The sequence below is a fragment of the Pelodiscus sinensis genome, chromosome 3 (genome assembly GCF_049634645.1).
Source record: "Pelodiscus sinensis isolate JC-2024 chromosome 3, ASM4963464v1, whole genome shotgun sequence".
NCBI lineage: Eukaryota > Metazoa > Chordata > Testudines > Trionychidae > Pelodiscus > Pelodiscus sinensis.
In genome coordinates this window covers 197,970,610-197,998,180 of record NC_134713.1, presented here as the reverse complement: position 1 = coordinate 197,998,180, position 27,571 = coordinate 197,970,610, and the positions used below count along the sequence as shown (strand labels likewise).

General features: G+C 44.1%; 1 protein-coding gene across 3 annotated transcripts in view; it reads right to left on the bottom strand.

Annotated features, from left to right (window-relative positions):
* MRPS5 (mitochondrial ribosomal protein S5) overlaps window positions 1-27,571 on the bottom strand; it is a 94,071-nt gene that overhangs the window by 15,640 nt on the left and 50,860 nt on the right. For all 3 annotated transcript variants that reach the window (XM_075925829.1, XM_075925830.1, XM_075925831.1), the window contains exons 6-9: window positions 15,157-15,247; window positions 3,833-3,879; window positions 2,464-2,521; window positions 1,545-1,607 (exon numbers count right to left, since the gene is read on the bottom strand). In XM_075925829.1, coding sequence (XP_075781944.1) covers window positions 1,545-1,607; window positions 2,464-2,521; window positions 3,833-3,879; window positions 15,157-15,247 — 259 coding nt within the window. The remainder of the gene's footprint in view (window positions 1-1,544; window positions 1,608-2,463; window positions 2,522-3,832; window positions 3,880-15,156; window positions 15,248-27,571) is intronic.

The window sequence follows — 27,571 nt, the reverse complement described above, 5'->3', positions numbered from 1 at the left end:
ACTTCATCATTGATGAAGATATTGAACAGTACGGGTCCCAAAACAAACTCTTGCGGAACTCCACTTGTTATCCCTTTCCAGCAGGATTTAGCACCGTTAACAACAACTCTCTGACTACGGTTATCCAGCCAATTAAGAGCCATGAAAAGGTGGGTGCAATCTAAGTTATATTTGCCTAGTTTATCAATAAGAATATCATGCGAGACCGTATCAAATGCCTTACTAAAGTCTAGGTATATGACATCCATTGCTTCTCCTTTATCCACAAGGCTCGTTATCCTATCAAAGGAAGCTATCAGATTAGTTTGGCATGACTTGTTCTTCACAAACCCATTCCTTATCACTTGATTACCTTCCAAATGTTTGCATATGATTTCCTTAGTTACCTGCTCCATTATCTTCCCTGGGACAGACGTTAAACTGACAGGTCTGTAGTTTCCTGGGTTGTTCTTATTCCCCTTTTTATAGATGGGCACAATATTTGCCCTTTTCCAGTCTTCTGGAATCTCCCCTGTCTTCCATGATTTTTCAAAGATCATAGCTAAAGGCTCAGATACCTCCTCTATCAGCTCCTTGAGTATCCTGGGATGCATTTCATCAGGACCTGGTGACTTGCTGACATCTAACTTTCCTAAGTGATTTTTAACTTGTTCTTTGTGTATCCTATCTTCTAAACTTACCCGCTCTCTGCTTGTATTCACTACGTTAGGCACACCTCCAGACTTCTCAGTGAAGACCGAAACAAAGAAGTCATTGAGCATCTCCGCCATTTCCAAGTTTCCTGTTACTGCTTCTCCCTCCTCACTGACCAGTGGGCCTACCCTGTTCCTTGGTCTTCCTCTTGCTTCTAATGTATTTATAAAAGGACTTCTTGTTTCCCTTTATGCCTGTAGCTAGTTTGATCTCATTTTGTGCCTTTGCCTTTCTAATCTTGCCCCTGCATTCCCGTGTTGCTTGCCTATATTCATCCTTTGTTATTTGTCCTAGTTTCCATTTTTATAGGACTCCTTTTTTATTTTGAGATCATGCAAGATCTCCTTGTTAAGCCAAGCTGGTCTTTTGCCGTATTTTCTATCTTTCCTACACAGCGGAATTGTTTGCTTTTGGGCCCTTAACAACGTCCCTTTGAAATACTTCCAACTCTCCTCAGTTGTTTTTCCCTTCAGTCTTGCTTCCCATGGGACCTTACCTACAGGTTCTCTGAGCTTATCAAAATCTGCCTTCCTGAAATCCATTACCTCAATTGTGCTGGTCTCCCTTCTACCTTTCCTTAAGATCATGAACTCTATTATTTCATGATCACTGTCCCCCATACTGTCTTCCACTTTCAAGTTCTCAACTATTAGTTCCTCCCTATTTGTTAAAATCAAATCCAGAACAGCTTCTCCTCTGGTAGCTTTTTCAACCTTCTGAAACAGAAAGTTGTCTCCGAGAGCCTTACAGCAAAGAATAACTAGCTTCAGTAGGTACGTATTTCCTGTGCCACCAAAACATTAATGATCTGCTTCATAATGCTGAGAACCTCCAACCCAGTTGTTAGTTACCTTTGTTTTGCTTTTTCATCCGGATGGTTGTTTTTTTAAAAGTCGCTGTAATATCATGATAAACTGAAAATAAAAATAATCTTGTTATAGTATCAGTCTCTGAGAATTATTCAGTTCAATTAAATTCAGGATATCAGCATATGCAGAGTCCAGACCTCCGATAAGGGATTATAGCTTATTCTCTCTTAGGAATCTCAGCAGAAGGGTGCATCTAGATAAAAATCTGATACTGCAAAGCTGTAATACTGTTAATTTTGTATTACACAGGCAGAATCAGCAGTCATTTGCAAATACAAAGGTTATAAGAGCAGGTTCTCATCCACTCTGTTTTGCACAGTGTTTATATATTGTGAAAGTTCACCTCCTTCCTGGGATTCAGATTTAACAGTTTCAAAAACAAACAAAAGCCCCCACCCCAAAGCTGAAAACTTATCATATTTCTCCCCAGCTTGGCTGTTCCTCCCCCCAGGTTATCCACTTGCCAAGTATTTAGATTGCTTTACTCCTTAGATACAATCAAATCCCCTTTCTGCTTGGCTGGAGCTAATGCCTGGGGAACAGCAACCCCTATTGAAACCAAGCCATGTTTTCTTTGTTGATCCTCCTATAATTGTTGATTTGAGACAATGAAAATAAAGTGTAAACTGGATATTCATCCCAGATAATGGTGACTACTCTCTCCACTGCAGCTGGCATGGAGCTGTCTGATGTGATCAATCTGTCTAGCCAATACAGATTGGGCCTGGGACGAAAGACAGCACTCTGAAGAAATGAAATACAAGCAGAACTACAATACAACGCAGTCAGGCGAGAAAAATGTGAGTAAATACATCTGGTTTTGCCACAGCCGGCTGCAGACTGGTATATTTAACAATTGAAAACTTTTAAAGGAGTCTAAAAAAACCCCCTCAGTACTTACTTGTGTGATTTTGGTATCGCTCTACATAGTGTAAATAGTGAATTGCTCTGTTCTTTGCCTAGAAAAAGCAAACAAGCAAAATATTTCTTCTTACAATAATTGACTGGAGGACCTCAAATCTTCAGCTAGTCATCCAAGCACAACTACATTCAGGAAACGATAGCTACTTTTTGTCCACCTTGATGTCATACTGAACACCAATAACCTAATAAAATAACATATTTTCAACTAAATGGATACCGTCCCAGAGAGATTTATCTGAACTTGGTAACAGAGGCATGCATTAAAGTTTGGTTATTTTATCATTACTGGTTTGAGGACAGCTGAGCTGGGCATGTAGTATCTGAGCAGGATTCCGGGAAACAACATGTCACTCTGAGAGTACGTCTAGACTACATGCCTCTGGCGACAGAGGCATGTAGATTAGACTACCCGGCATAGGAAAATGAAGCGGCGATTTAAATAATCGCCGCTTCATTTAAATTTACATGGCTGCCGCGCTGAGCCGATCAGCTGTTTGTCGGCTCAGCGTGGTAGTCCGGACGTTCCGCGGTCGACATCCCTTCTGGGATGAGACATACCTCGGAGGTCGACAAATGCCTTTGATGTTGACCGCGGAACGTCCAGACTACCGCGCTGAGCCGACAAACAGCTGATCAGCTCAGCGCGGCAGCCATGTAAATTTAAATGAAGCGGCGATTATTTAAATCGACGCTTCATTTTCCTATGCCGGGTAGTCTAATCTACATGCCTCTGTCGCAAGAGGCATGTAGTCTAGACATACCCTTAGGGAAGGCTCGAGGAAGCAACTGTGCTTCAGAGAAAACCAACCCCTCCCCTCCCCCCCGCTGACTAGGGTGCCGAAGCATGAGAAGTCAGACCCAGTAACATGAAACTCCAAAGACAATGATATTTGTCCTAAAAAATGAACAAAACCCAAACCAAAAATGAACACACACACAAAAAAAGCAGTAGGCACAAAGTTACATTTAAAATTAGATTTTTAAACAAATATTTTTCCTTCTTTCAAAGATACAACAACTGTGAAATGAAAACAACTGGCAACAATATATATAAAGTTACCAGAGCTATTCTGTTCATGTATTTTTTTCAAAATTCAACATGTTAATTGCAAAAGACAGCATGTATCAATAGTACCCAGTTTGGAACAGCCATGAATAAGTGACAGGAGTGTACGATATAACACACTACCAGCTACTGTCTGACAAGATGAACAAAACTATTTAGTTTGCATATAGGAAAAACTCTACTAATAGCATGTACTAAATACTGATATCTGCAAATATTTCTGTATTTGACAACTATAATAGGCATGAAATATTTACATTAACTTTTTATAATTACATACTTTTCTTAAAGCTGTCATCCTGTCACTTGCTTTCCCCACTGCAAAACCTGAAAGACACCAAGTCGATGTGTTATTAGAAAAATACACAAATGTAAACAGTACATACTCTTACATGGGTTCAGAGAAAACTGTGACTACATGGCATTTCCACTCCACTGAATTAGACATATGTAAGAAATGGACCAGAAAAAGACTCAAAAATAAACATGTAACATTTACAAATAGCTAACAACTGTATGAAGTTCTGTTGTATCCACGTCAAGTTGAGTTGGCCAAGGAAAGAAATTTCCCACATCCATTTGTTCCAAACAAGCACTCCAACCTCACTGTTGTGTCCAAGAAGCACCGCTTTGTTGAAAGAGCTTCAAGACACCTGCCAACTTTTTGTAGGCGCGGGGGGGGGGGGGGGGGGGGTGGGAGGGGGTCAGAAAACAAGACAGACATCACAGCTGTAACAGTAAAACCCATCACACAAGAGGTAAGCATGGCTAAGCAGCAGAGTGACTGTACAGTGCCAAATACGGGGAATATGAAAATTAAGTTTTACCAGCAGAGAGGAGTAGCAGCAAAACACAAACGTGATAAGAAACACTGAACCTTCAGCTTATGTTTTACATTATTATACTTAACACAGAGCAAAGTAACAACTTCACTGAACTCCTGGATCTAGTTGTATTTACTATTAGTATTGTGATAGCGCTCACTAGCCAATTCATGTCCTGCAGAGCTCAGAGTTCGCGTAAGAGAAGACAACTGTGCATGACAGACAAATGAAGAGAAGGTGAGGGCTATATAGACTATATTACATTTACACAGGCTGATAACGTGCACAAGTCATGGCTCCAAAGTAATGGATTTGGGATTTTTGGGGGTTTGTTGTTGTTTTGGCAGGTGATGGGTCGTAACTCTACTCTTCTGGTCCTAAAGTCAGAGTGATCATTAGTTCACTGACTTCTTGCATGAACCACAGCAAAAATGATCTTGAGGATCTGAAGCAGGGTGTAGCACTGTGGACTCATATGGAGTAGACTGGAAAAAAGTGTGGAGCTAGATATGGGAGAAGAGACTATCAGATGCTCAAAGTCGGCACCATTGACAGGAAATCATAGAATCATAGCGCTCTAGACCAGGCAGGGCCCTCGAGAGGTCAAGTCCAGTCCCCTGCCCTCACAGCAGGCCCAAGCACCGTCTGGACCATCCCTGACAGGTGTCTGTCCAACCTGCTCTTAAACCTCGCCTGTGACGGAGATTCCACAACCTCCCTAGGCAATGTATTCCAGTGTTTAACACCATGACAGGTAGGAAGTTTTTCCTGGTGTCCAACTTAAACCTCCCTTTGCTGCCATTTAAGACCATTGTTTAATACAATCACAATCTGAACCCATAAAAACTTAAACAGTGAACAGTCTAGCAGCACCTTAGAGTAACTAAACATGTAGATGGTAGCATGCGCTTTTGTGGGCACAACCCACTTCCTCAGATGAATGGAGTTAATAAAAGTCCAGTTCCAAAATAAATTGGGAATGGGGGTAGGAAGGGAAGAAGGAAAAAGGGGGAAAGAAATAGTCCATTAGAGTGCTTATGCCACATGAAGCTGATCGAGAGGGTGCAAATTGTTCTTAAGCACCCATTGTTTGTCATTAGCATGGGGAAGGTCCTGTGCTAGCCAGGTGATGTCTTAGTTCAGACCTTTGTGATGGGTCTCAGACCTGTCAATGAAGTTAAGTTCCAACAGTTTCCTGTGCGTTTGGCTTGTGGAATTGGCCTGAGAACATGGTGACTTGGAGAGCCATTAATGAGCAGAAGTCCTGGATGCACCTTAATACTGGTATTTCCTAACATGTGAGCAATGGACTTTGCTACCTTAATGTTTGTAAGAACATAAGAACAGCCAGACCAAAGGTCCATCTAGCCCAGTATCCTGTCTTCTGACAGTGGCCAGCACCAGGTGCCCAGCGGGAATGAACAGAAAAGGGAATTGTCAAGTAATCCCTCTCCTGTTGCCCATTCGCAGCCTCTGACAAATGGAGGCTAAGGACACCCTCCCTGCCTGTTCTGACTAACAGCCATTGAAGGACCTACCCTCCATGAATTTATCTAGCTCTTTTCTGAACCCTGGTAAAGTCCTGGCCCACAAGCTCCTCTGTCAGGAGTCCCACAGGCTGACTGTGCTGCATGAAGAAAAACTTCCTTTTGTTTGGTTTAAACCTGCTACCCATTAATTTCATTCGGTGACCCCTAGTTCTTGTGTTAGGGGAACAAGTAAATAACTTTCCCTTATTCACTTTCTTCACACTGGACATGACTTTATAGACCTCTATCCTATCTCCCCTTCGTCTCCTTTTGTTTAAGCTGAAAAGCCCAGGTCTTTTTAATCTCTCTTCACGTGTCAGCCTTTCCAAACCCTCATCATTTTTCTTGCCCTTTTCTGAACTTTTTCCAGTGCCAAGATCTCTTTTTTGAGATGAGGTGGCCACATGTGTACACAGTAGAGGTTGAAACTCCATAATCCAGAGTTCCCTGGTCCAGGATCCTCAAGTGTCCCACTGAGAGCAATCATGGGGATAAACCATTGGGCTGGGGCCAGGAGTGCTGCCAAACTAGGGGGCCAAAATGGAGCCCTGGGGGCAGCGGATCAGCTGGGAAGAATGCAGAGACCCTTGTCCCTGCGGGGGGGGGGGGGGGGGGGGGGGGGGGGGGGGGGGGGGGGAGAGGAGGACGTAGCTCCCAACATGGTTGAGAGCAGCAATACATCTACCAGCGGGGAGTGTGGCGCCCCCGGCCATAGCGGGGGTGCTGGGGGAGGAAGTGCAGAAACACTGGAAGGAGCACAGAAGCCCCCAAGTGGTAGCAGAGCTGCTCAGTGCAGCACTGAGCTCTGATGTGGGAGAGTGGGGCTGCTGGGCAGAGTGTGCAGCTCCTGGAGGAATGTTGGGGGGGAGCGTGGCGCCCCAGCCACCAGCAGGAGCACAGAGCCTGGGTGGCAGCAAAGCCAATGAGGGGAGAGAAGCTCCAAATGGCAGTGGAGTCCCCTGCCACTGTGTGGAGAGTGGAGCCCCAGGTGGCAGCTAAGCAGCAAGTGAAAAGTTGAGCTCCCTTCCCGGTGCTGTCGGGAGAGAAGAGCCCTGGTTGGCAGTGGAGTTGCCTGGGGAAAAGTGGAGCCCCTGAGGAACCAGGGGGAAGCGGTCCCCCTCCCCTCCCCTCCCCTCCCGTTCCCCCCACACACTACATTGATCTCCGCCAGTCCAGCAAATTGCCTGGTTCGGGACCAGTCAGGTCCTGAGGGTGCCAGACCAGGGAGGTACAACCTGTATTCCAGATGTGGGCGTACCAAGGATTTACACCAGAGGCAATAAGATGCCGAATTTTTGTATAAAAGACCCTCTACCCCTTTGTTCGACGGAGGTTCTGTATATTGAGGGCACGTGTCTTTTTTTGCCCGGCTAAAGGATTGATCACCCTGAGGCTGCCTCCCCACCCTTTGAATCAAATATAGGGGTGCATGAGTCCTGAGCATGCTCCGAGTTCTAGTGTGTCTTTGTGTTGTTATCGTTGCTGGATTTGCAAGTATTGCTTAAATGTATTGGTTATTGGTTTAATTAATAGTTAAATTGTGTTAATTTCACTGTGTAATTCTGTAAAGTGTATCTAAGTTCTGTTAACCACACTGTAAATTGTATAATTTTGTGTTGTGTAGTAGTGTTGTATTTAGGCTAAGTATAAGTGTTAGAAATAGAAGTCCCGGAGTTGTTAAGTTGTAAAAGTAGATTTATGACTAACTCCACCAGCTGCCCTAAAATAACCGTAGAGGGGCTGGCTTTGGACGGAGTTTTTATTACCATTATATTGGCTTTGTTTTTGAATATTCTTTAAGCAAATTAGAAACAGTGATTTGGTATAGTTGAATTGTAAAAAAAGAAGTTTGTGATTACAGGCAGTCCCCGACTTATGCGGATCCGCACTTACGAACAGGGCTTTTCTCGCCCCGGAGCTCGCGGGCGGCGGGACTGCCCAGAGCGCACCGGTCCCGCCACCACGTCCTCCGGGGCGAGAAAAGCTGCTCCGGGTCTCCCTGGTGTGCTGGGGGGGACTCTGCGGCTTTGCTCCTGTCTCCCTGCTTTGCTCCTTTACCCCGGAGCAAAGCCGCACAGGCAGCGGGGTCCCCCGCCTCTGCGGCTTTGCTCCTGTCTCCCTGCTGTGCAGGAGCAAAGCTGCAGAGGCGGGGGACCCCGCCGCCTCTGCGGCTTTGCTCCGGGGCATAGGAGCAAAGCCGCACGGACAGCGGGGTCCCGCCGCCTGTGCGGCTTTGCTCGGGTCTCCCTGCTGTGCTGGGTGGGACTCCCCCAGCACACCAGGGAGACAGGAGCAAAGCCGCACAGGCGGCGGGACCTCTGCACCTCCGCGGCTTTGCTCGGGTCTCCCTGGTCTGCTGGGGGGGAGGGGGCACAGCTAGTGCGCTCCCCCCCCTCCAGCAGACCAGGTTTTTGTTGCAGGACGCCTGGGGTAGAGCAGCTGGGGTGCTGCCGGGCCGGGTTGGTCCTGCGGGGACCTACCCGGCAGCACCCCAGCTGTTCTGTCCCAGGAGTCCAGATTCAGCCGCTGTTGAAACTGATCAGGCTGATTCCAGGAAGCCGGGGGCAGAGCAACTTTGCCTAGGGCTTCCTGTAGTCAGCTGCTGATCAGTTTCAGCAGCGGCTGAATCTGGAGCCAGTTCCGACTTACATACAAATTCAACTTAAGAACAAACCTATAGTCCCTATCTTGTACGTAACCCGGGAACTGCCTGTAGTTAAGTACAGCTAAGTTTAGGGTTTTCTACCCTGTAAAAGCATTGGGCAATTGCTAGTTTAAAAAACCATTTGCTAATTGTTAGTTTTGATTAAAAAAAAATCATTCCACTTAATAAAAATCATTTATTTCACCATCATCCAGTTTTCACTGGGTAGTCGGCTTTAACTCTTGAGGCTCCCATCATATCACCAAACCAAAGTGTCACAGTAGCTAAATTAGTCCCCATCATATTGTGTATATAAAGTTGGGATGATGTTTTCCAATGCGCATTACTTTACATTTATCAACATTAAGTTTCATTTGCCATTTTGTTGCCCAATCACTTAGTTTGGTGAGATCTTTTTGAAGCTTTTCACATTCTGCTTTGGTCTTGAGCAGTTTGGTATCATCTGCAAATTTTGCCATCCCTCTGTTCTGATTCGGAGACAATTTGTGTCTTCAAGTCAGCAGCCCAGCCATGGGCACCCACATGACCCCACAATATGAACATCTTTATGGCTGACCTTGAACGTTTCCTCAGCAATTGCCCTCTATCACCCTTACTCTACATCGATGACATCTTCATCATATGGACCCACAAGAAAGAGACCCTTGAAGAATTTCACAGGGATTTCAACTTCCACCCCACCATCAATCTCAGCCTGGATCAGTCCACGAGATCCACTTCCTTGACCCTACAGTCCAATTACATGACGGATGCATTTCCACCAACTTATACCGGAAACCTACCAACCACTACACTTACCTTCCTGCCTCTAGCTTCCATCCCAGACACATTTCTCAATCTATTGTTTATAGCCAAACCCCAAGATGCAACTGGATTTGCTCCAATCCCACAGACAGAGACAAACACCTACAGGATCTATATAGAGCACTCTTAAAACTGAAATACCCACCCGGAGAAGTGATAAAACAGACCGACAGAGCCAGAAGATTTCCTAGACATGAACTACTTCAAGACAGGCCCAAAAAAGAAAACAGCAGAATTCCACTTGTCATCACCTACAGCCCCCAACTTAAACCCCTCCAATGCATTATCAACAATCTACAATCTATTCTGGAAAATGATCCCTCACTCTCACAAGCCTTGGGGGAAAGGCCAACCCTTGCTTACAGACAACCCCCTAACCTCAAACAAATTCTTTCCAGTAACCTCGCAGTACACCTCCATCATAATTATCCAGGAACCCACCCCTGCAATCAGCCCCAGCGCCAACTCTGTCCACACATCTACACAAACAATTTCATCACTGGACCCAACCACATCAGGCAGTACATCAGAGGCTCATTTAACTGCACATGCATAATGTCATCAAATGCCAGCAATGACCCTCTGCCGTGTATGTTGGCCAAACAGGACAGTCTCTATGGGAAAGAATTAATGGGCACAAATCAGATATCGGAAAACGCAACACACAATAACCTGTTGGAGAACACTAACCTGTCCGGGCACTCATTAATGGATCTCAAAGTCACTGTGCTGTTTCAGACCAATTCCACAAGCCAAATACACAGGGAAGTGTTGGAACTTAACTTCATGTCCAGGTTTGGGACCCATCACAAAGGTCTGAATAAAGATATTACCTGGCGAGCACACGACCTTCCACATGCGAATGACTTAACACAAACAAACAAACAAACAAACAAACAAACAATGGGTGCTTAAGAACAATTTGCACCTCCTCTCTCAGCTTCATGTAATATGAACACTCTAATACACTATACCCCCTTCCCCCCCCCCCCCCCCCACCGCTTCCCCTATTTATTCTTGGATCTGGGCTTTTAATACTCCAGTCATCTGAAGAAGTGGGCTGTGCCCACAAAAGCTCATATCACCATCAACATGTTTTGTTAGTCTCTAAGGTGCTGCTAGACTATTTGTTGTTCTCTAGATCATTTCTAAATAAGTTGAATAGAATTGGTTCCAGGACAGCCCCTGCAGGGACCCCACTACTTACCTCTCTCCACTGTGAAAACTTATAATTTATTCTTACCCTTTGTTTCCTGTCTTTTAACCAGCTACCAATCCATGGGAGGACCTTCCCTCTTATCCCATGACAACTAACTTTACTTAAGAGTCTTTGGTGAGGGACCTTGTCAAACGCTTTCTGGAAATCTCTAGAGTTCCAGTTCTGAAGATAATTAAGAGCAGGTTAGATAGACATCTATCAGGGATGGTGTAGATGGTGCTTGGTCCTGCTGTGAGGGCAGGGGACTGGACTCAATGACCTCTCGAGGTCCCTTCCAGTTCTAGTGTTCTCTGATTCTATAGTCTCTATTGCTGTCCTGGTCAGGTGGTTGATAATATATTCCTACTGCTATAGTCTTGTTATTGGAGCATGGAATTACTATCCATGGAGATTCTATGGAACATTTTGGCTCACTTAAGATTTTTACTTCATTTGATTCTACATTTTCTTTCAAGTATAGTGCCACTTCCCCACCAGTATGACCTGTTCTGTCCTTCCTATATATTTTGTACCCTGGTATGACTGCGTCCCATTCATTGGCCTCATTTTACCAAGTTTCTGTGATGCCTATTGTATCAATACCCTCCTTTAAAACTAGGCACTCTAGTTCACCCATTTTACTATTTAGATTTTTAGCATTTATGTATAAGCACTTTAAAAATGTGTCACTATTTAGGTCTGCCATTTCCTGATGTGTTAGACTCTTTTTCATTTGATTGTGTCATCTGATATGACCCATTCTTCCATTCTCTCTTCCTGACTAGAACACAGAGCATCTCTATTAATAGAACCTCCCCTAATAGATGTCTCTGTCCGATCCACATGCTCCTCTGCACCTGTTGGCTTTCCTCCATCTCTTAGTTTAAAAACTGCTCCACAACCTTTTTAATGTTAAGTGCCAGCAGTCTGGTTCCATTTTGGCTTAGGTAGAGCCCATCCTTCCTGTATAGGCTTCCCCATTCCCAAAAGTTTCCCCAGTTCCTAATAAATCAAATCCCCTCCTCTCTACACCATCGTCTCATCCACGCATTGAGACTCTGAAGCTCTGCCTGCCTACCTGGCCCTGCGGTGGAACTGGAAGCATTTTGGAGAATGCCACCACAGAGGTCCTGGATTTCAGTCTCTTTCCTAGCAGTCTAAATTTGGTCTCCAGAACCATTCTCCTGCCCTTCGCTATGTCAGTGGTACCTACATGTTCCACGACCACCAACTCCTCCCCAGCACTACACAGGTCTATCCAGAGGTCTCGAGAGATCCACAACCTTTGCACCAGGCAGGCAAGTCACTGTACAGTTCTCCCGGTCATTGCAAACCCAGCTATCTATGTTTCTAACGATCGAATCCCCCATTACTAACACCTGCCTCTTCCTAATTACTGGATTTCCCTACTCCGGAGAGGTATCGTCAGTGCAAGAGAATACCCCAACATCATCTGGAAGAAGGGTCCCAACTATGGGATGGTTTCCCTCTGCTCCAATTGAATGTTCTCCTTCCCTGAGCTTTTCATCCTCCTTAGCACAGGGGCTGTGTGACTGGAGGTGGGACAGTTTTATAGTGCCCTGGAAAGCCTCATCTACGTACCTCTGTGCTTTCCTTAGCTCCTCCAGTTCAGCCACCCTGGCCTCTAAATCCTGTACGTGTCTCTGAGGGACAGGAGCTCCTTGAACCGAATGCACACATACGCCACCCACCCACAGAGCAGGTAATTGTACATGCTACATTGGGTGCAATAAACAGGATAGCCCTCTGCAGATAGCTTCTGCCTGCATTCTCTCTCTCTCTCCTACAGATAATTAGATTATTGATAGGGTTTTTATTTAAATCAGGTAGTTTTGGTTTTAGTTTAGTTTAAAAGTTTTAAAGAATGTCAAGTGTACCTAGCCCCCTTTGAACTCGCCATCTAAACTCTCTCATGAAACTCCCTGTTAGCTGCCCCTGTTCGCAAAGCTCCCTGGTCGCTTACTAACGGGCTTTATAAAGCCCTGGCCTTTCTGATAAGAGACAAGGTCAACAGCTAACTCCCATGAAACAGAACTGGCAAAGAATAAATAATCTCAGCATAGCAAAGGGCAGCCGTGCAGTTTGTTTGGAGAGCTCATCATGACAAAAAGCTAAGTCTGTCTAGTATTGCTTTGTCTTCCCAGTTTAGTCCAATGCCCCAATAAATGTCCTGCCCTGGCTGCTGAGGGGAGAAGGCACTGTTAGAGGACAGATATGTTTGAACACCTTTTGTAACTGACAAGAACCGTTAGAGGTGAAACTTGCATTTATTTAGAGAGGGTGAGCACTTTTCTATCTCAACCTTATATTCTCAGTGTAAGTTTACTTGCTGCTGGTATCTCAGTTTTAAAAACACAATGTGACAGATGAAAGTGTTTATAGACATAGGTGCCTTATGGAACGTTTTCCCCTCGTTTTACATAGAAATGTGCTATAAAGAGTACACTGGTTCATTTTTTCTTATAAACAATTATTTTGCTGGGGCTAAGCAAACTGCCTAGGAAGGCTTGTCTATGCAAAAAGTTGAATAGTGGTATCGTTCAAGTAGTACAGCACTCTACTGTGCATATGAAAGGCGCACAAAGGTGCTTTATATCCCTAGAGCGATTCCCATATGGGGAAGGGAAATAAGTATAAACCCACTTCAGGTGCTTCAATATCTGTGTAATGGAATCCACACTTCAGGCTGGACTGGTTTAACCAGATCAGGAGAAATCATCCTCGTACATGGCAATTAGAGCAGTACAAAAAGTGTGTGCTCACCAGGCGTCAGAGTCAATTCTATTCACGAGGCAGTGATACCAGCACTGGGGCTAAAAGGGGAATATTTCTTTGGCCCTGTTTCAGGAGAGGATTTTTGAGGACACATGGCACCCAGTTCCCCAGACGCCCATTCACACTACACAAAGTGCTGGACAAACTGCCTTTGCCCACCCTAGATAGCTAGAAAAAGGCTTATTTCTCCAGTCCCGCTGAGGTAGCAGGCACTCAAGTGCAGACATGTCTCAGGTGGATTTCAGCATTTATTAATTAGCCCTTCTCCACAGTAAGCTCAAGGCAGTGATGAAAACATCAGAAACTATCAGGGCTGCATTAGGGCCCCCATCAGTGCTAACACTGGTTCAGCTTCACTGGTGGCTTATTTTCCCTAAGATGCTCTCATTTGCATATGGCCAGAAAGGGAGATTTAATACACTAGATCTCTTCCCTTTTGCTTTGCAAAGACGATGTCTGTGCAACTGGGGCCATGTCTATCTTAAAACTGCTAATGCCTCCTTCGAAGGCACCATCATGACATTAATGCTGCACTTCCAAAACGTTTGGAAGCTAAGTCCCACTCTGAAAAAAATTAAGCCCACCACATCCCTCTAGCCAGCCTCTTGTCTTCCACTCTTCTTGCATTGAGAAGCTTGTAAAAACTTGTCTGCAAATGCACCTGTCCACAGCCAATAATTATTAGACTTCACAATCTGATGTTTCTATTTTTTTCAGTTTTCTTTGTACAACTGACAGCACTTTATCTACAGTTAGTTTCCGCTGATGCCCTAATACATAGTAATTTTCTTCCATGTTGAAGAAACCGATATAAACATCTGCAGAGGAGAAGAAAAACACAAATGGTAAAATCTCGAGCTGCTGACGTCAATGGAAGTTTTGCCATTGACTACAATAGACCCAGGGTTTCATCAAGATATTTTATTTTTCAATAAAATTCCTGGATGTACTATTTAAAAGGAACTCCATCAGAAACTGGATTTTTTTAAAAAAAAGTAAATTTCTACAAAGGAACAAAGCTTATTGTGAGCAAGAAGGTAGCTTAGGACATGTTGTAGACTTATCCTAATCAAGGTAGCTGAGAAGATCATTAGTAAATCAGGCATTAAACTTCAGCCAGAAGAAATATACTTGGGTCAGGTTATTCTGAGGTACAGGGTGAGAAAAATAAGAAGGCAACTGGATAAAAGTTTGTTTCTAACTAGGAAAAAATTCATAGGAGTACAGAAATCAGTGCTACCAGCCTGCCAGACACTGGTTACAGCAAGTGCGGCATATACTAGAGAAGGTAAAATCTATTTTAAAAACATGGGCATTCATCTCAGTTTGGTCTCCCCATCTTAATGGCTTTAATCATTGTAATGACCACTCCCAGCTCTGGAGGTCCTTTTTAATAATAAATACTATGATGTCCCAAAGCAAAAAGGAACAGCATGAAAAGGAAATCAAACATAATCCATTTTGATCTGCCAAGGAGATAGGCGGTGTCATTCAGGAATTAAGAGCGGCTGTTGTAACTTACTATTGTACTCTAATCTTGTTAGTATATTACTTTGTATTGTGTAAAAGAAAACAGAAGAGACGTGTCCCTGATTGACTTTTTTGTAATCATCAATGATTGTATATTCCCACTGCAAACCTTGATTCTATTGTTCTTTCTTGTGGTATATTTGTATGTATGTTAATATTCCCCCACCCTGAAATGAATGTGATTTAAAAACATTCTTCCCACAGCCCTACCCTGAGCATCATTCACTTGGCATCTTTCAAATACATTATTACACTTACCTGCTGCTCCATTTCCATTTCCAACAGCCACTAGAGCACTAACAGATTTTTTTCTCCCTTCCTTTGCTGTCATATTAAATACATTTTTCACCTAAAGGAAAAAACCAAAGCAGTTTTCTATGAGGCTCTTAGTCACTTTACTTGAGAGAGATTTGTAAAATATATACCTCAGACATACTACATTTTGGGAATGAATATTATTTGGAATGGGAACTGATTTTAAGGCATAAAGATTTAAAGTCTGCTAAAAATCCTGTTACCTAGTGCACAACATAAAACAAGCAATACAGTGAGGCATAACTAAAACAAAATGAACATTATCTATGATTTCCTCTGTACTGTTTAGTTACATAATAAATGAACACCCTGTATTATGATCAGCTTTGCACTTAATTTCAAGTACCCTGCTTACGAAATATCACAGCAAAGAATAAAAGAATGAAAATGTGAAGAGACATTAACATCTTGCTTCACACAAGTTTAGAAGCTCAAACTCACACAGTTTAGAAACTCTCTAATATACAGTGCTCAAATCAAGTTATTGATTCATACCATTTGAAGACTGGGATCCCAAACTACTTACTGAAGCAGTGGCAGCTAAATTGATTTCCAGGGGCAAAGATATGAATACAAACTCTGCAAATACTTCTGAGTACAGTGAAAATGCCACTTATTCTGGAATAGCTGGATATAAAATTCCTCAGGAAGAAGGCAGCCTTGTGGCCAAGTACTGCAATGGAATCCAGGAGAGCTGGGCTCACTTCCTGGCTCTGCCACCGACTCCCTCACAGAAGTACTTGAAGTCTGTGCCCAAGGTTCCGTCTGTAAAATGGGGCTATAAGTCCTTTCTCCCACCCTTTGCTACTTGAGGGTTTTTTTTTTTTTTTTTTAATTTACTTACTGGTATTTCCTGATTAAGTATCTCAATAGTACCATGATGCATAAACAAGAGGGCTTTTTTGGCAGTTCATTTACCATGCAAGGCTTTTCCTTATCCTTTTGGAAAAAGAGGAGCAAGACGACGACACCTGTACAAGGGTATGCTTTCTGGAAACACCCATAGGATTCCTTTACAGTATGTCGGTAACAGCTGGATTACAGTTAATAAAGCATATTTCAAGAAGTGCAGCCCTTTTAATTCTAGCATTGGTGCCTCAGGAAATCAGTCTTATAGCACAACATTTGGGCGAGGACTGTAAAAAACATGTGGCACTGGCATCATTCTGTTCCCACTGACAAACAAAAGAAGACTCCCATCGGTTTCACTGGGAACAGACTGAAAGTGACAGTGAGAACTTCTGAAAACCTCACGTCTGGTTTTCATTGCAGTAATTATGTTAAATTCAACACACATTCTAGAGATGCATCATCTTTATCTTCTCTAAGCTTTACGAATAGCTCATCCCAAAATCAACAAGGAGTCCGGTGGCACCTTTAAAGACTAAAATTTATTACGACATAAGATTTCATGAGTTGCACGAAGGGAAAGAAAAAGAAACAGAAAAGCGTGGCACAGAGATAGGAGAGTTACACCCGAGCTAATTCAATCAGGATGGATGTCGAAAATACCTCAAGCAGAAAATCACCTATTGCAATGGGACAGCCATTCCCAGTCCCTGTTCAGACCCATTCTGATAGTGTCAAATTTGCACATGAATTCCAGCTCATCAGTTTCAAATTGCAGTCTATTTTTGAAGTTTTTTTGCTTGAGAATGGCAACTTTCAAATCTGTAACCCTGTGTCCAGGGAGGATACAATGTTCCCATTACCATTCTTGATATCTGATTTCTGTCCATTTATGCTGTTGTTTAGAGACAGTCCAGTTTGTCCAATGTACGTGGCAAAGGAGCATTGCAGGCACAAGGCACTTGTGACGAAGTCTGAAGTGGATCACAAAGATTTCATTTATTATGTAACTAATTGCTGGAGGCTATACACAGTCTCAAAAAGATGGCATTTTGGAATTACAGAATCCATGAAGCAAAATGCAGGACAATGTAGCACTTTAAAGACTAACAAGATGGTTTATTAGATGATGAGCTTTCGTGGGCCAGACCCACTTCCTCAGATCAAATAGTGGAAGAAAGTAGTCACAACCATATATACCAAAGGATACAATTTAAAAAAAATGAACAAATATGAAAAGGACAAATCACATTGCAGAACAGAAGGGGGATGCGGGGGGGTGGGAAGGGGGAGGAAGGAAGGTAAGTGTCTGTGAATTGCTGATATTAAAGGTAGGGAGAGTGGGATGTTTGTGAGTTAATGGTATTACAGGTGATAATTGGGGAAACTGTCTTGATAATGGGTGAGAAAGTTCAAAGACTTGTTAAGTCCTTGTTGGTAAGTGTCGAATTTTAACATGAATGACAGTTCAGAGGATTCCCTTTCAAGTGCAGATGTAAAAGGTCTTTGTAGCAGAATGCAGGTGGCTAAGTCATTTAGAGAGTGTCCTTTCTGGTTAAAGTGGCAAGAAACTGTTTTCTCTTTGTGATCTTGTCTAATATCTGTTTTGTGGGCATTAATCCTTTGGCGAAGTGTCTGAGATGTTTGTCCAATGTACATAGCAGACGGACACTTTCGGCACATGATAGCGTAGATTATATTTCTGGATGCGCAGGAATATGTGTTCTTGATCTTATAACTCACTTGGTTAGGTCCAATAATGGTATCAGCAGAATGAATATGTGGACAAAGCTGGCAACGGGGTTTGTTGCAAGGGAAGGTACCAGGGTTGGTATTAGTGTGGTATGTCCTGTGGTGGTTGGTAAGAATCATCTTGAGGTTAGGTGGTTGTCTATAGGAGACTATGGGTCTGTCTCCCAGAGCCTCTTTGAGTATGGTATCCTGTTCCAATATAGGCTGTAGTTTCTTGATAATGTGTTGGACAGGTTTAAGTTGGGGGTTGTAGGTGATGACAAGTGGTGTTCTATTGTTGGTTTTCTTGGGTCTGTCTTGAAGTAGATGGTTTCTAGGTATTCGTCTGGCTCTTTCAATTTGCTTTTTTGTTTCTCTGGGTGGGTAGTTGAGATTTATAAATGCTTGGTAGAGATCCTGAAGCTTCTGGTCTCTGTCAGTGGGGTTAGAGCAGATGCGGTTGTATCGAAGGGCTTGGCTATAGACGATGGATCGTGTGGTGTGTTCTGGATGGGAGCTGGATGCATGTAGGTAACTGTATGAGTCAGTGGGTTTTCTGTAGAGAGTGGTGTCTAATTTTCCATTGTTGATTTGTACGGTGGTGTCCAGGAAGTGGATCTCTCGTGTAGAATGGTCCAGGCTGAGGTTGATGGTGGGGTGTAGGTTGTTGAAATCTCTGTGGAATATCTCCAGTGTTTCTTGGCCATGTGTCCAGATCATAAAGATGTCATCGATGTACCGTAGGTAGAGGAGGGGTGAAAGGGGACGGGAGTTGAGGAAACGTTGTTCTAGGTCAGCCATAAAGATGTTAGCATACTGTGGGGCCATGCGTGTACCCATGGCTGTGCCGCTGATCTGGAGGTATAAGTTGTTCTCAAACCGGAAATAATTGTGGGTGAGAACAAAGTTACATAGGTCTGCTATCAGGTTGGCAGTAGTGTCCTCTGGGATAGTGTTTCTAATTGCTTGTAATCCGTCTTCATGTGGGATGTTGGTATATAGAGCTTCTACATCCATGGTGGCAAGGATGGTATTATTGGGGAGGTTATCGATGTTTTGTAATTTCCTTAGGAAGTCAGTAGTGTCTCGGAGATAGCTGGGGGTATTGGTTACGAAGGGTTTGAGAAGAGTGTCTACATAGCTGGATAGACCAGTAGTGAGCGTACCAATACCAGAGATGATGGGACGTCCGGGGTGCCCAGGTTTATGGATCTTGGGAAGTAGATAGAACAATCCTGGTCGGGGGTCAGAAGGTGATTCTGTGAGGATTTGTTCCCGAGTAGCTGTGGGGAGGCTTTTAAGGAGACAGTGTAGTTTCTTTTGGTAGTCCAAGGTGGGATCAGAGGGGAGAGGTTTGTAAAATGTGGTGTTCGAGAGTTGTCTGGTTGCCTCCTGGTTATAGTCGGCCTTATTCATAATGACCACAGCACCCCCTTTGTCAGCTGGTTTGATTACAATGTCCAGGTTGTTTTTGAGACTCTGGATGGCATGGTGTTCAGCGCGGCTAAGATTGTGTGTCGCTTGTTGTCGTTTGTGAATAATGTCAGTCTGTGCGTTGTTGCGGAAGCAGCTTCCGCAACAACGCACAGACTGACATTATTCACAAACGACAACAAGCGACACACAATCTTAGCCGCGCTGAACACCATGCCATCCAGAGTCTCAAAAACAACCTGGACATTGTAATCAAACCAGCTGACAAAGGGGGTGCTGTGGTCATTATGAATAAGGCCGACTATAACCAGGAGGCAACCAGACAACTCTCGAACACCACATTTTACAAACCTCTCCCCTCTGATCCCACCTTGGACTACCAAAAGAAACTACACTGTCTCCTTAAAAGCCTCCCCACAGCTACTCGGGAACAAATCCTCACAGAATCACCTTCTGACCCCCGACCAGGATTGTTCTATCTACTTCCCAAGATCCATAAACCTGGGCACCCCGGACGTCCCATCATCTCTGGTATTGGTACGCTCACTACTGGTCTATCCAGCTATGTAGACACTCTTCTCAAACCCTTCGTAACCAATACCCCCAGCTATCTCCGAGACACTACTGACTTCCTAAGGAAATTACAAAACATCGATAACCTCCCCAATAATACCATCCTTGCCACCATGGATGTAGAAGCTCTATATACCAACATCCCACATGAAGACGGATTACAAGCAATTAGAAACACTATCCCAGAGGACACTACTGCCAACCTGATAGCAGACCTATGTAACTTTGTTCTCACCCACAATTATTTCCGGTTTGAGAACAACTTATACCTCCAGATCAGCGGCACAGCCATGGGTACACGCATGGCCCCACAGTATGCTAACATCTTTATGGCTGACCTAGAACAACGTTTCCTCAACTCCCGTCCCCTTTCACCCCTCCTCTACCTACGGTACATCGATGACATCTTTATGATCTGGACACATGGCCAAGAAACACTGGAGATATTCCACAGAGATTTCAACAACCTACACCCCACCATCAACCTCAGCCTGGACCATTCTACACGAGAGATCCACTTCCTGGACACCACCGTACAAATCAACAATGGAAAATTAGACACCACTCTCTACAGAAAACCCACTGACTCATACAGTTACCTACATGCATCCAGCTCCCATCCAGAACACACCACACGATCCATCGTCTATAGCCAAGCCCTTCGATACAACCGCATCTGCTCTAACCCCACTGACAGAGACCAGAAGCTTCAGGATCTCTACCAAGCATTTATAAATCTCAACTACCCACCCAGAGAAACAAAAAAGCAAATTGAAAGAGCCAGACGAATACCTAGAAACCATCTACTTCAAGACAGACCCAAGAAAACCAACAATAGAACACCACTTGTCATCACCTACAACCCCCAACTTAAACCTGTCCAACACATTATCAAGAAACTACAGCCTATATTGGAACAGGATACCATACTCAAAGAGGCTCTGGGAGACAGACCCATAGTCTCCTATAGACAACCACCTAACCTCAAGATGATTCTTACCAACCACCACAGGACATACCACACTAATACCAACCCTGGTACCTTCCCTTGCAACAAACCCCGTTGCCAGCTTTGTCCACATATTCATTCTGCTGATACCATTATTGGACCTAACCAAGTGAGTTATAAGATCAAGAACACATATTCCTGCGCATCCAGAAATATAATCTACGCTATCATGTGCCGAAAGTGTCCGTCTGCTATGTACATTGGACAAACATCTCAGACACTTCGCCAAAGGATTAATGCCCACAAAACAGATATTAGACAAGATCACAAAGAGAAAACAGTTTCTTGCCACTTTAACCAGAAAGGACACTCTCTAAATGACTTAGCCACCTGCATTCTGCTACAAAGACCTTTTACATCTGCACTTGAAAGGGAATCCTCTGAACTGTCATTCATGTTAAAATTCGACACTTACCAACAAGGACTTAACAAGTCTTTGAACTTTCTCACCCATTATCAAGACAGTTTCCCCAATTATCACCTGTAATACCATTAACTCACAAACATCCCACTCTCCCTACCTTTAATATCAGCAATTCACAGACACTTACCTTCCTTCCTCCCCCTTCCCACCCCCCCGCATCCCCCTTCTGTTCTGCAATGTGATTTGTCCTTTTCATATTTGTTCATTTTTTTTAAATTGTATCCTTTGGTATATATGGTTGTGACTACTTTCTTCCACTATTTGATCTGAGGAAGTGGGTCTGGCCCACGAAAGCTCATCATCTAATAAACCATCTTGTTAGTCTTTAAAGTGCTACATTGTCCTGCATTTTGCTTCAACTACCCCAGACTAACACGGCTACATTTCTATCAGAATCCATGAAGACCTTGTTCCTCCCTTATCCAGGAGGTGGCAATCATGACACATGGAATGGGCTCTTTAAGAAAAGCAATTTCAAAAACCACTTGTCAGCTGTTTCTGAGCAGCTCTGAAGGAAAATGTGTTCAGTCACCCATCAGAATCAGAGCTAGCACATCTCCCTTCCAACTCTGTAAATGCCTTTCAAGCTCAATAATGTGCACAGACAGCCAGGGCTGTTAGAATCTGAGGACAGGGATGTTCTATCTTCTTCCTTGGACTTACTAAATCAAAGAACACAGCCCTTTTTTGGAACACAGTCCACAGTAGATTTCCCTTTCTGCTCAGGCATTAGACTATGCAGCTGAAAGCACATAATTAAAATACAACAGAATTAATTAATACAGAATTAACAGTTTGCTACTTTAATCAAGAGCACAGCTCAAAAAAAGACTGAAATCAAGTCACAATTACCCTTATTTACCAGGCTCTGATTCAACTGAGTTTTAATGCTAACCCTTAAGCTGACGTATGTTCACCCTTACTTACAGTGAGTGTACCCTGAACTAACTTGCCTCAGTTTATTCATTATTCAGTGCTAACAAATTTAAATTCAGCTTTCACTGGAAAAATGAAAAAAACTAAGAGCGCTTCTTTGAAACCAAACCAAATCCCATAAAATATTTATAAAAAAGGAAGGAAAAGCAACAGTTTCAAAGCAGGAATTATGGCAGTACAAATCGGGATGCTGTAGCCTAAGGCCACATGTTCACTAGCTGCGTCAGAGATCGATCTTCTGGTGTTTGATTTAGCGGGTCTAGTTAAGATCCGCTAAATTGAATACTTAGGGTGGCTCCAGTTGGTGCCAGTACTCCTCACAGCCATGAGGAATACGGATAGAAATGTAGCCGTGTTAGTCTGGTCTAGCTGAAACAAAAAACAGGACTATGTAGCGCTTTAAAGACTAACAAGATGGTTTATTAGGTGATGAGCTTTTGTGGGCCAGACCCACTTCCTCAGATCGAATAGTGGAAGAAAATTGGCATGATCATATATACCAAAGGATACAATCAAAAAAATGAACACATATGAAAAGGACAAATCAAATTTCAAAACAGAAGGGGGATGGGGGGGGGGGGAGGTAAATGTCTGTGAGCTAATGATATTGAGGTGATAATTGGGGAGGCTATCTTTGTAATGGGTAAGATAATTAATGTCTTTGTTCAGACCTAAGCGTAAAGTGTCAAATTTAAGCATGAATGACAGTTCAGAAGCTGATGGGAGCATTTGCTCCCATTGGCTTCCCTCTGTGAAGACAGCACCAAGCTTGGCTTGAGGAAAGCCAACTCCAGCAACGTATTTTACGTAGCTCCATCCACAGAACAAACTTCTGTCCCCCGTGTGGAGAAGTTCTCAACTCAGGCTAGCTGGCCTGAGTGGGATAAAGCCCAAGGCTGGTAATTCCTACACTCTGCAGTGAGGGTTCAGGCCAAGCTAGCTGAATGCTGACAGTCTTCCAATGCCTTCCTAGGATTCCCCAGTGTGCCCAAGACAGAGTGAGAGCGTCTAAGCTCACTGTAGCACTAAAAACTGCTTAATGTGCCCACTAAAGCCCAGGAGACAGGAGCATGGGGCCAGTAACTCGAGCATAGCTGGATCATGCCAGAGCTGGGGTGACCACCTGGTGACCGTGCAATGAAGCCATACCCAGAGAAGGAATATCAGAAATTGGTTTGGTTTATTTTTGTAGGAGGATCTGGGAGTCAGATCTAGGGATGCCTCCATGGTGCCGCCTGCCCCCTCCATTCCCTGCACTGCTGCTTCTATTAGTGCAGCTCCATGGAGTTCACATGCTGCTAGTGGCGGTTGGCTTTTTAGCCATAGAGTAGTCTTGAACCTGCTTAGCTGCTGATAGTTGAAGTGTGGGAAATTGGGAACTTTTAGTGTGTGCCACCAGGGGCTACACTGGACAGTTTCTGCACAACACACTAGCATGCACTAGAATTTACACACTTTCCAGTGCAAGCTAATACAGACAAGGCCTAACTTATGTCATAGCAAACTTCCATAACAGAGTACAACATTTGCAGGTTTGCTTTCTATTATATACAGGATTGGCTTCTTGTGGTGTTAATAGCCTTGTGTTACTACTCGTGCACTTTATTTTTTTTGTATAATATTAGGTAGATTCTGAGTACCAAACTGCTTGGAAAAGAAACATCACTGCACTTTGTATAATCTTCAAATCTGTATTGCACTGAAAAGGAGAAAGATTTCTATTGTCTGAAGAGAATGAAAAGAAAGAATCTAAAATTTTGGAGGGGCTGCATGATTGATCTAGGACACCTTAAAAGGTGCCAATACTTATATAAAATTCCTCAAGTGAACTAACAATGATCGAAGAGAAGCAACGGAAACTCAAACATTTGAAAACGAGAGTAAATGACCAAAAGGGGCACAGGGTTTCTAGCAGGGATGTTAACGAGAGTGTATTTGTGTAAACGCGTAGAGGGCTGATTTTTTTTAGTGGTCACACGTTGACATGCAGGGGAGCAGGTGATCACTGGCTCCCGTCTCCCCCTTCCCACTGCCTCTGATAAAGCAGCAGCAGCACAGGGCGCCGGCGGCTCTGTGAGAGCTGATACACATGGGGAGCTGGCTTCAAAGCTGCTTCCTGCATGTACAGGGTCCTGCCTGCCACCTCCTCCCTGTGCACTGATGCCTCTCTACCAGAGGCAAAAGTACAAGGCAGGGGAGCTGGCTTATAAGCCCGGTCCTCACAGGAACCAGATCCCACTCCCCACCACCACTGATACAGAGCCAGCAAGCGGGTGCGTAGTCGTTAAACATGGGCTTATCAGTTAATCTTACTGGTTAATCATGTAAGTGACTACACACTAACATCCCTAGTTTCTACAAATAGAGGCAGCTTCAGTGTCACGCACAATACTCAGTCTGTCTTTGATCAAGGGCATTTGTTTATTACTGCACACGGGTTCCTTCTAGAGCTTTCTTTCTCCTGTGTGCAAGAGTCAAAAGAACTCCAACCTCCCCTTACAAGCTTTCATGCCAGGCTGATGTATTAATGGTCTAGGTCTCGTTTCCCAAATCTCACCCTGCTGAGCGGCAAGGTGCTGCAGTGCACTGTTATACACTGTTTTGGTTATGTGGCCACACAATTCACTGAAGGCCTCATATTATGAGGAAAGAAAATGATTTTATTATAGGTAAAAGGAGAAGAGCTCTTGCGTTTACAGGAGTAAAACCAGCATGTTATCTCTGTCAAATGTAACGTAGCTATTAATCCTCATTAGCTCAAGCCCTAAATAACGAGCCGCACTGTCCATTTGGCTTTCTTTGAACCTTACATTCTCAGACCTCAAAGCATTCAGCAAACAACAAGGTGAGCCCGGAAGTATTATTGACAGATGAGCAAAGTGACGTACAGAATAGGGATGTTATATCTCGGTTAATTGAACAGTCGATTAACCTCATGAATTCTTATCAGTTACTCAACTATACTATACTCCCCGGGGTGGGACCGGCAGCCAGTGCGCTCCAGCCTCACTCCCATGAAGACCCCTGCCACTCTGCACTGCTGCCTCAGAGGCAGTAGCGCAGGGTGGCAGCAGCACTTTTCCAGGGGGGTGGTCTGAGTTCCCAGACCTGGTGAGAGCTGGAACTGAGCCAGGCTGCCTGCCCAGCTGGCTCCTAATACACTTTAAATGCAGAGCTGCAGTGGGGGAGGGGGGGTAGGTCCTGGACCCAGAGCAAGCCAGGACTGAACCAGGCTGCTGGCCAACCTGCTAAAAAATTTACTGGTGGGGTGGATGTGTGTGGTTTATACTATTAGCCTATCAGAATCTGCGTATCAGGTCATCGACTCCACTATTACACTCCTTGTACAGGATGGGGTTTCAGTCAAAAGCTCCAACTCACCCAGGAGGGCCAGGACACGAAATCCTACCTTGCCACAAACAGCCCTATGCTTCAGCATTCAGAAGAGGCCAATTTGTCTTTGGAATGACCTCTGGGCTGGCTCACAGGAATCCTCAGTATGTTTGTACCTTAATCTACATTTAGGGAAAAGTTAAGGCAGATTTTTCTTCTTTTAAATGGTACCACCTCCAAATGTTACTACTCTGTTTCAGTAGCTAAACCAGCCAGTCTTCACAAACCACTGGTGAGAGCAGTCTCACTTCCACAGAAGTGCAGAGAAAAGCAGGGCAAATGCAGGACAAACTCGGCAGCCTTGCAGGTTAGCTTTCATCCTGGCAGCAGCACAGGAGAACACTGGGCACTGCGTACAAATGACACACTGGCTATGCCATCTATTTAAAGTATGGCTACTAACAAGGCTTGTTTATTTCAAATCCCATACTCCCAACCATATAAATGATGGGACTCAATTATCTACTTGAGTTCACAGCTGGCCTTGGATGACAGCAATCTCTGCTGCCGCTGACAGATTTCAAACAACCCACAATTCTTACTGTTATCAGCTGAAATCCATAATACTCTATTAAAACCACACAGCCTTCTGCTTCTCCTAAAAACATTTCTGCTGTTCATATATAACGTAGCAGATAGAAATGGACTTTAACTGCTCTAGTACTTACTGTACAGTGCAATGGTTAGTTTTATAACTCCATCTAATAGTTATACCTTGACTATTTAAAAAAAACCCTCCCCCATCTATCAGACAGAAGGCTCCAATGTTACCCAACACCTGTGCGTAGTATCTAACCTGGTGATCATCCTGGCCATGGAGCTGAAAGAGCGAAAGCCACTTGCAACAGCACACCATAAAGCTACACAAAAGCAAAGATCTCTTGGGTGCTCTAAGAGTATTTTAGTTTTAGCTACTGCAACGGAGATGTGACCAAATTGAAATGCATTCTTTTTGGACACACTAGTTAGAGAATAAACTTCAAAATCCACACACTTCCATCCACGGAAAGATGCAGTTCATGGCTTCTAAGGATTTTATGCTGTGCCGACAGCAGGCTTCTCACGAACAAAACAGCCCTAGGAGAGGCTGTAGTCTATTTTGTTGCTACAGAGAAGGGCCACCTGGGGTGCGATGGACCAGCGAGGAAAGATGATGCCTCTCCCCCTCCCCCAGCAATGCTGGGAAGTGCTCCTGGCTTGGAAGCAGGTGCTTCCATTCCTACAGAACTGGGCAGAGCCCAGAGAAGTCAGGGAAGGCTTCAGCTGTGCAAGCACAAAGGGGACAGTTCCCTCTTGGTTTTGGCTGCTGGAGTAACTGTCCTTTCTGTCCCCAGAGCTGGACATTTCCTACCAGGTATCTCTTCTTTTACCCACAATTCAGCCTGTCGGGGTGGCTCCCTGCAGGGAGTTTTTGACCTCTAAGGGACCTTGGTTTACTTGCAACAAAATTCGAATAAACTTAAAAAACAACAAAAGGTCTGGTAGCACTTTATAGACTTACAAGACATGGAGATGGGATCAAGAGCTTTCGAGGGCACAGCCCCCTTCTTCAGATGACTGGATTCAGCAGAATGAGGACGAGAGACCGGTTCATTACTTTCTGCATAAGTATAAATTGGGGGGCTGCAGGCAAGCAAAGCTGAGGAGCGAGACTGCATGTCACCATCCTGGGGAGCCTTCGTGCTCGGGCTCCTCTTCCCCGAAGGCCGTTCATCACACACCGGGGATGCTTCGCAGAGTGCGAGACACTGCCCATATGGAAAGTACCTGAGGAACTCAACAAGGACTCAGTGGTAGCTAGTCACCTGTTCTCCTGGACTTCTCTTTGCTCACTAGCTAAGGCCTTTCAGACTGTACCTTCCTGCTTATTTCCCTTCAAAGCATTAATGCTCTGGGCGGTGGGCATCCTAAACAGATCAGCTGCCATGACCAACGTCTCCTGTAAATTTATTCTCAGCAAGAAAGTCTGTTTACTTCAGGCAACCACTCTGGAGCAAGAACTGCCTTCA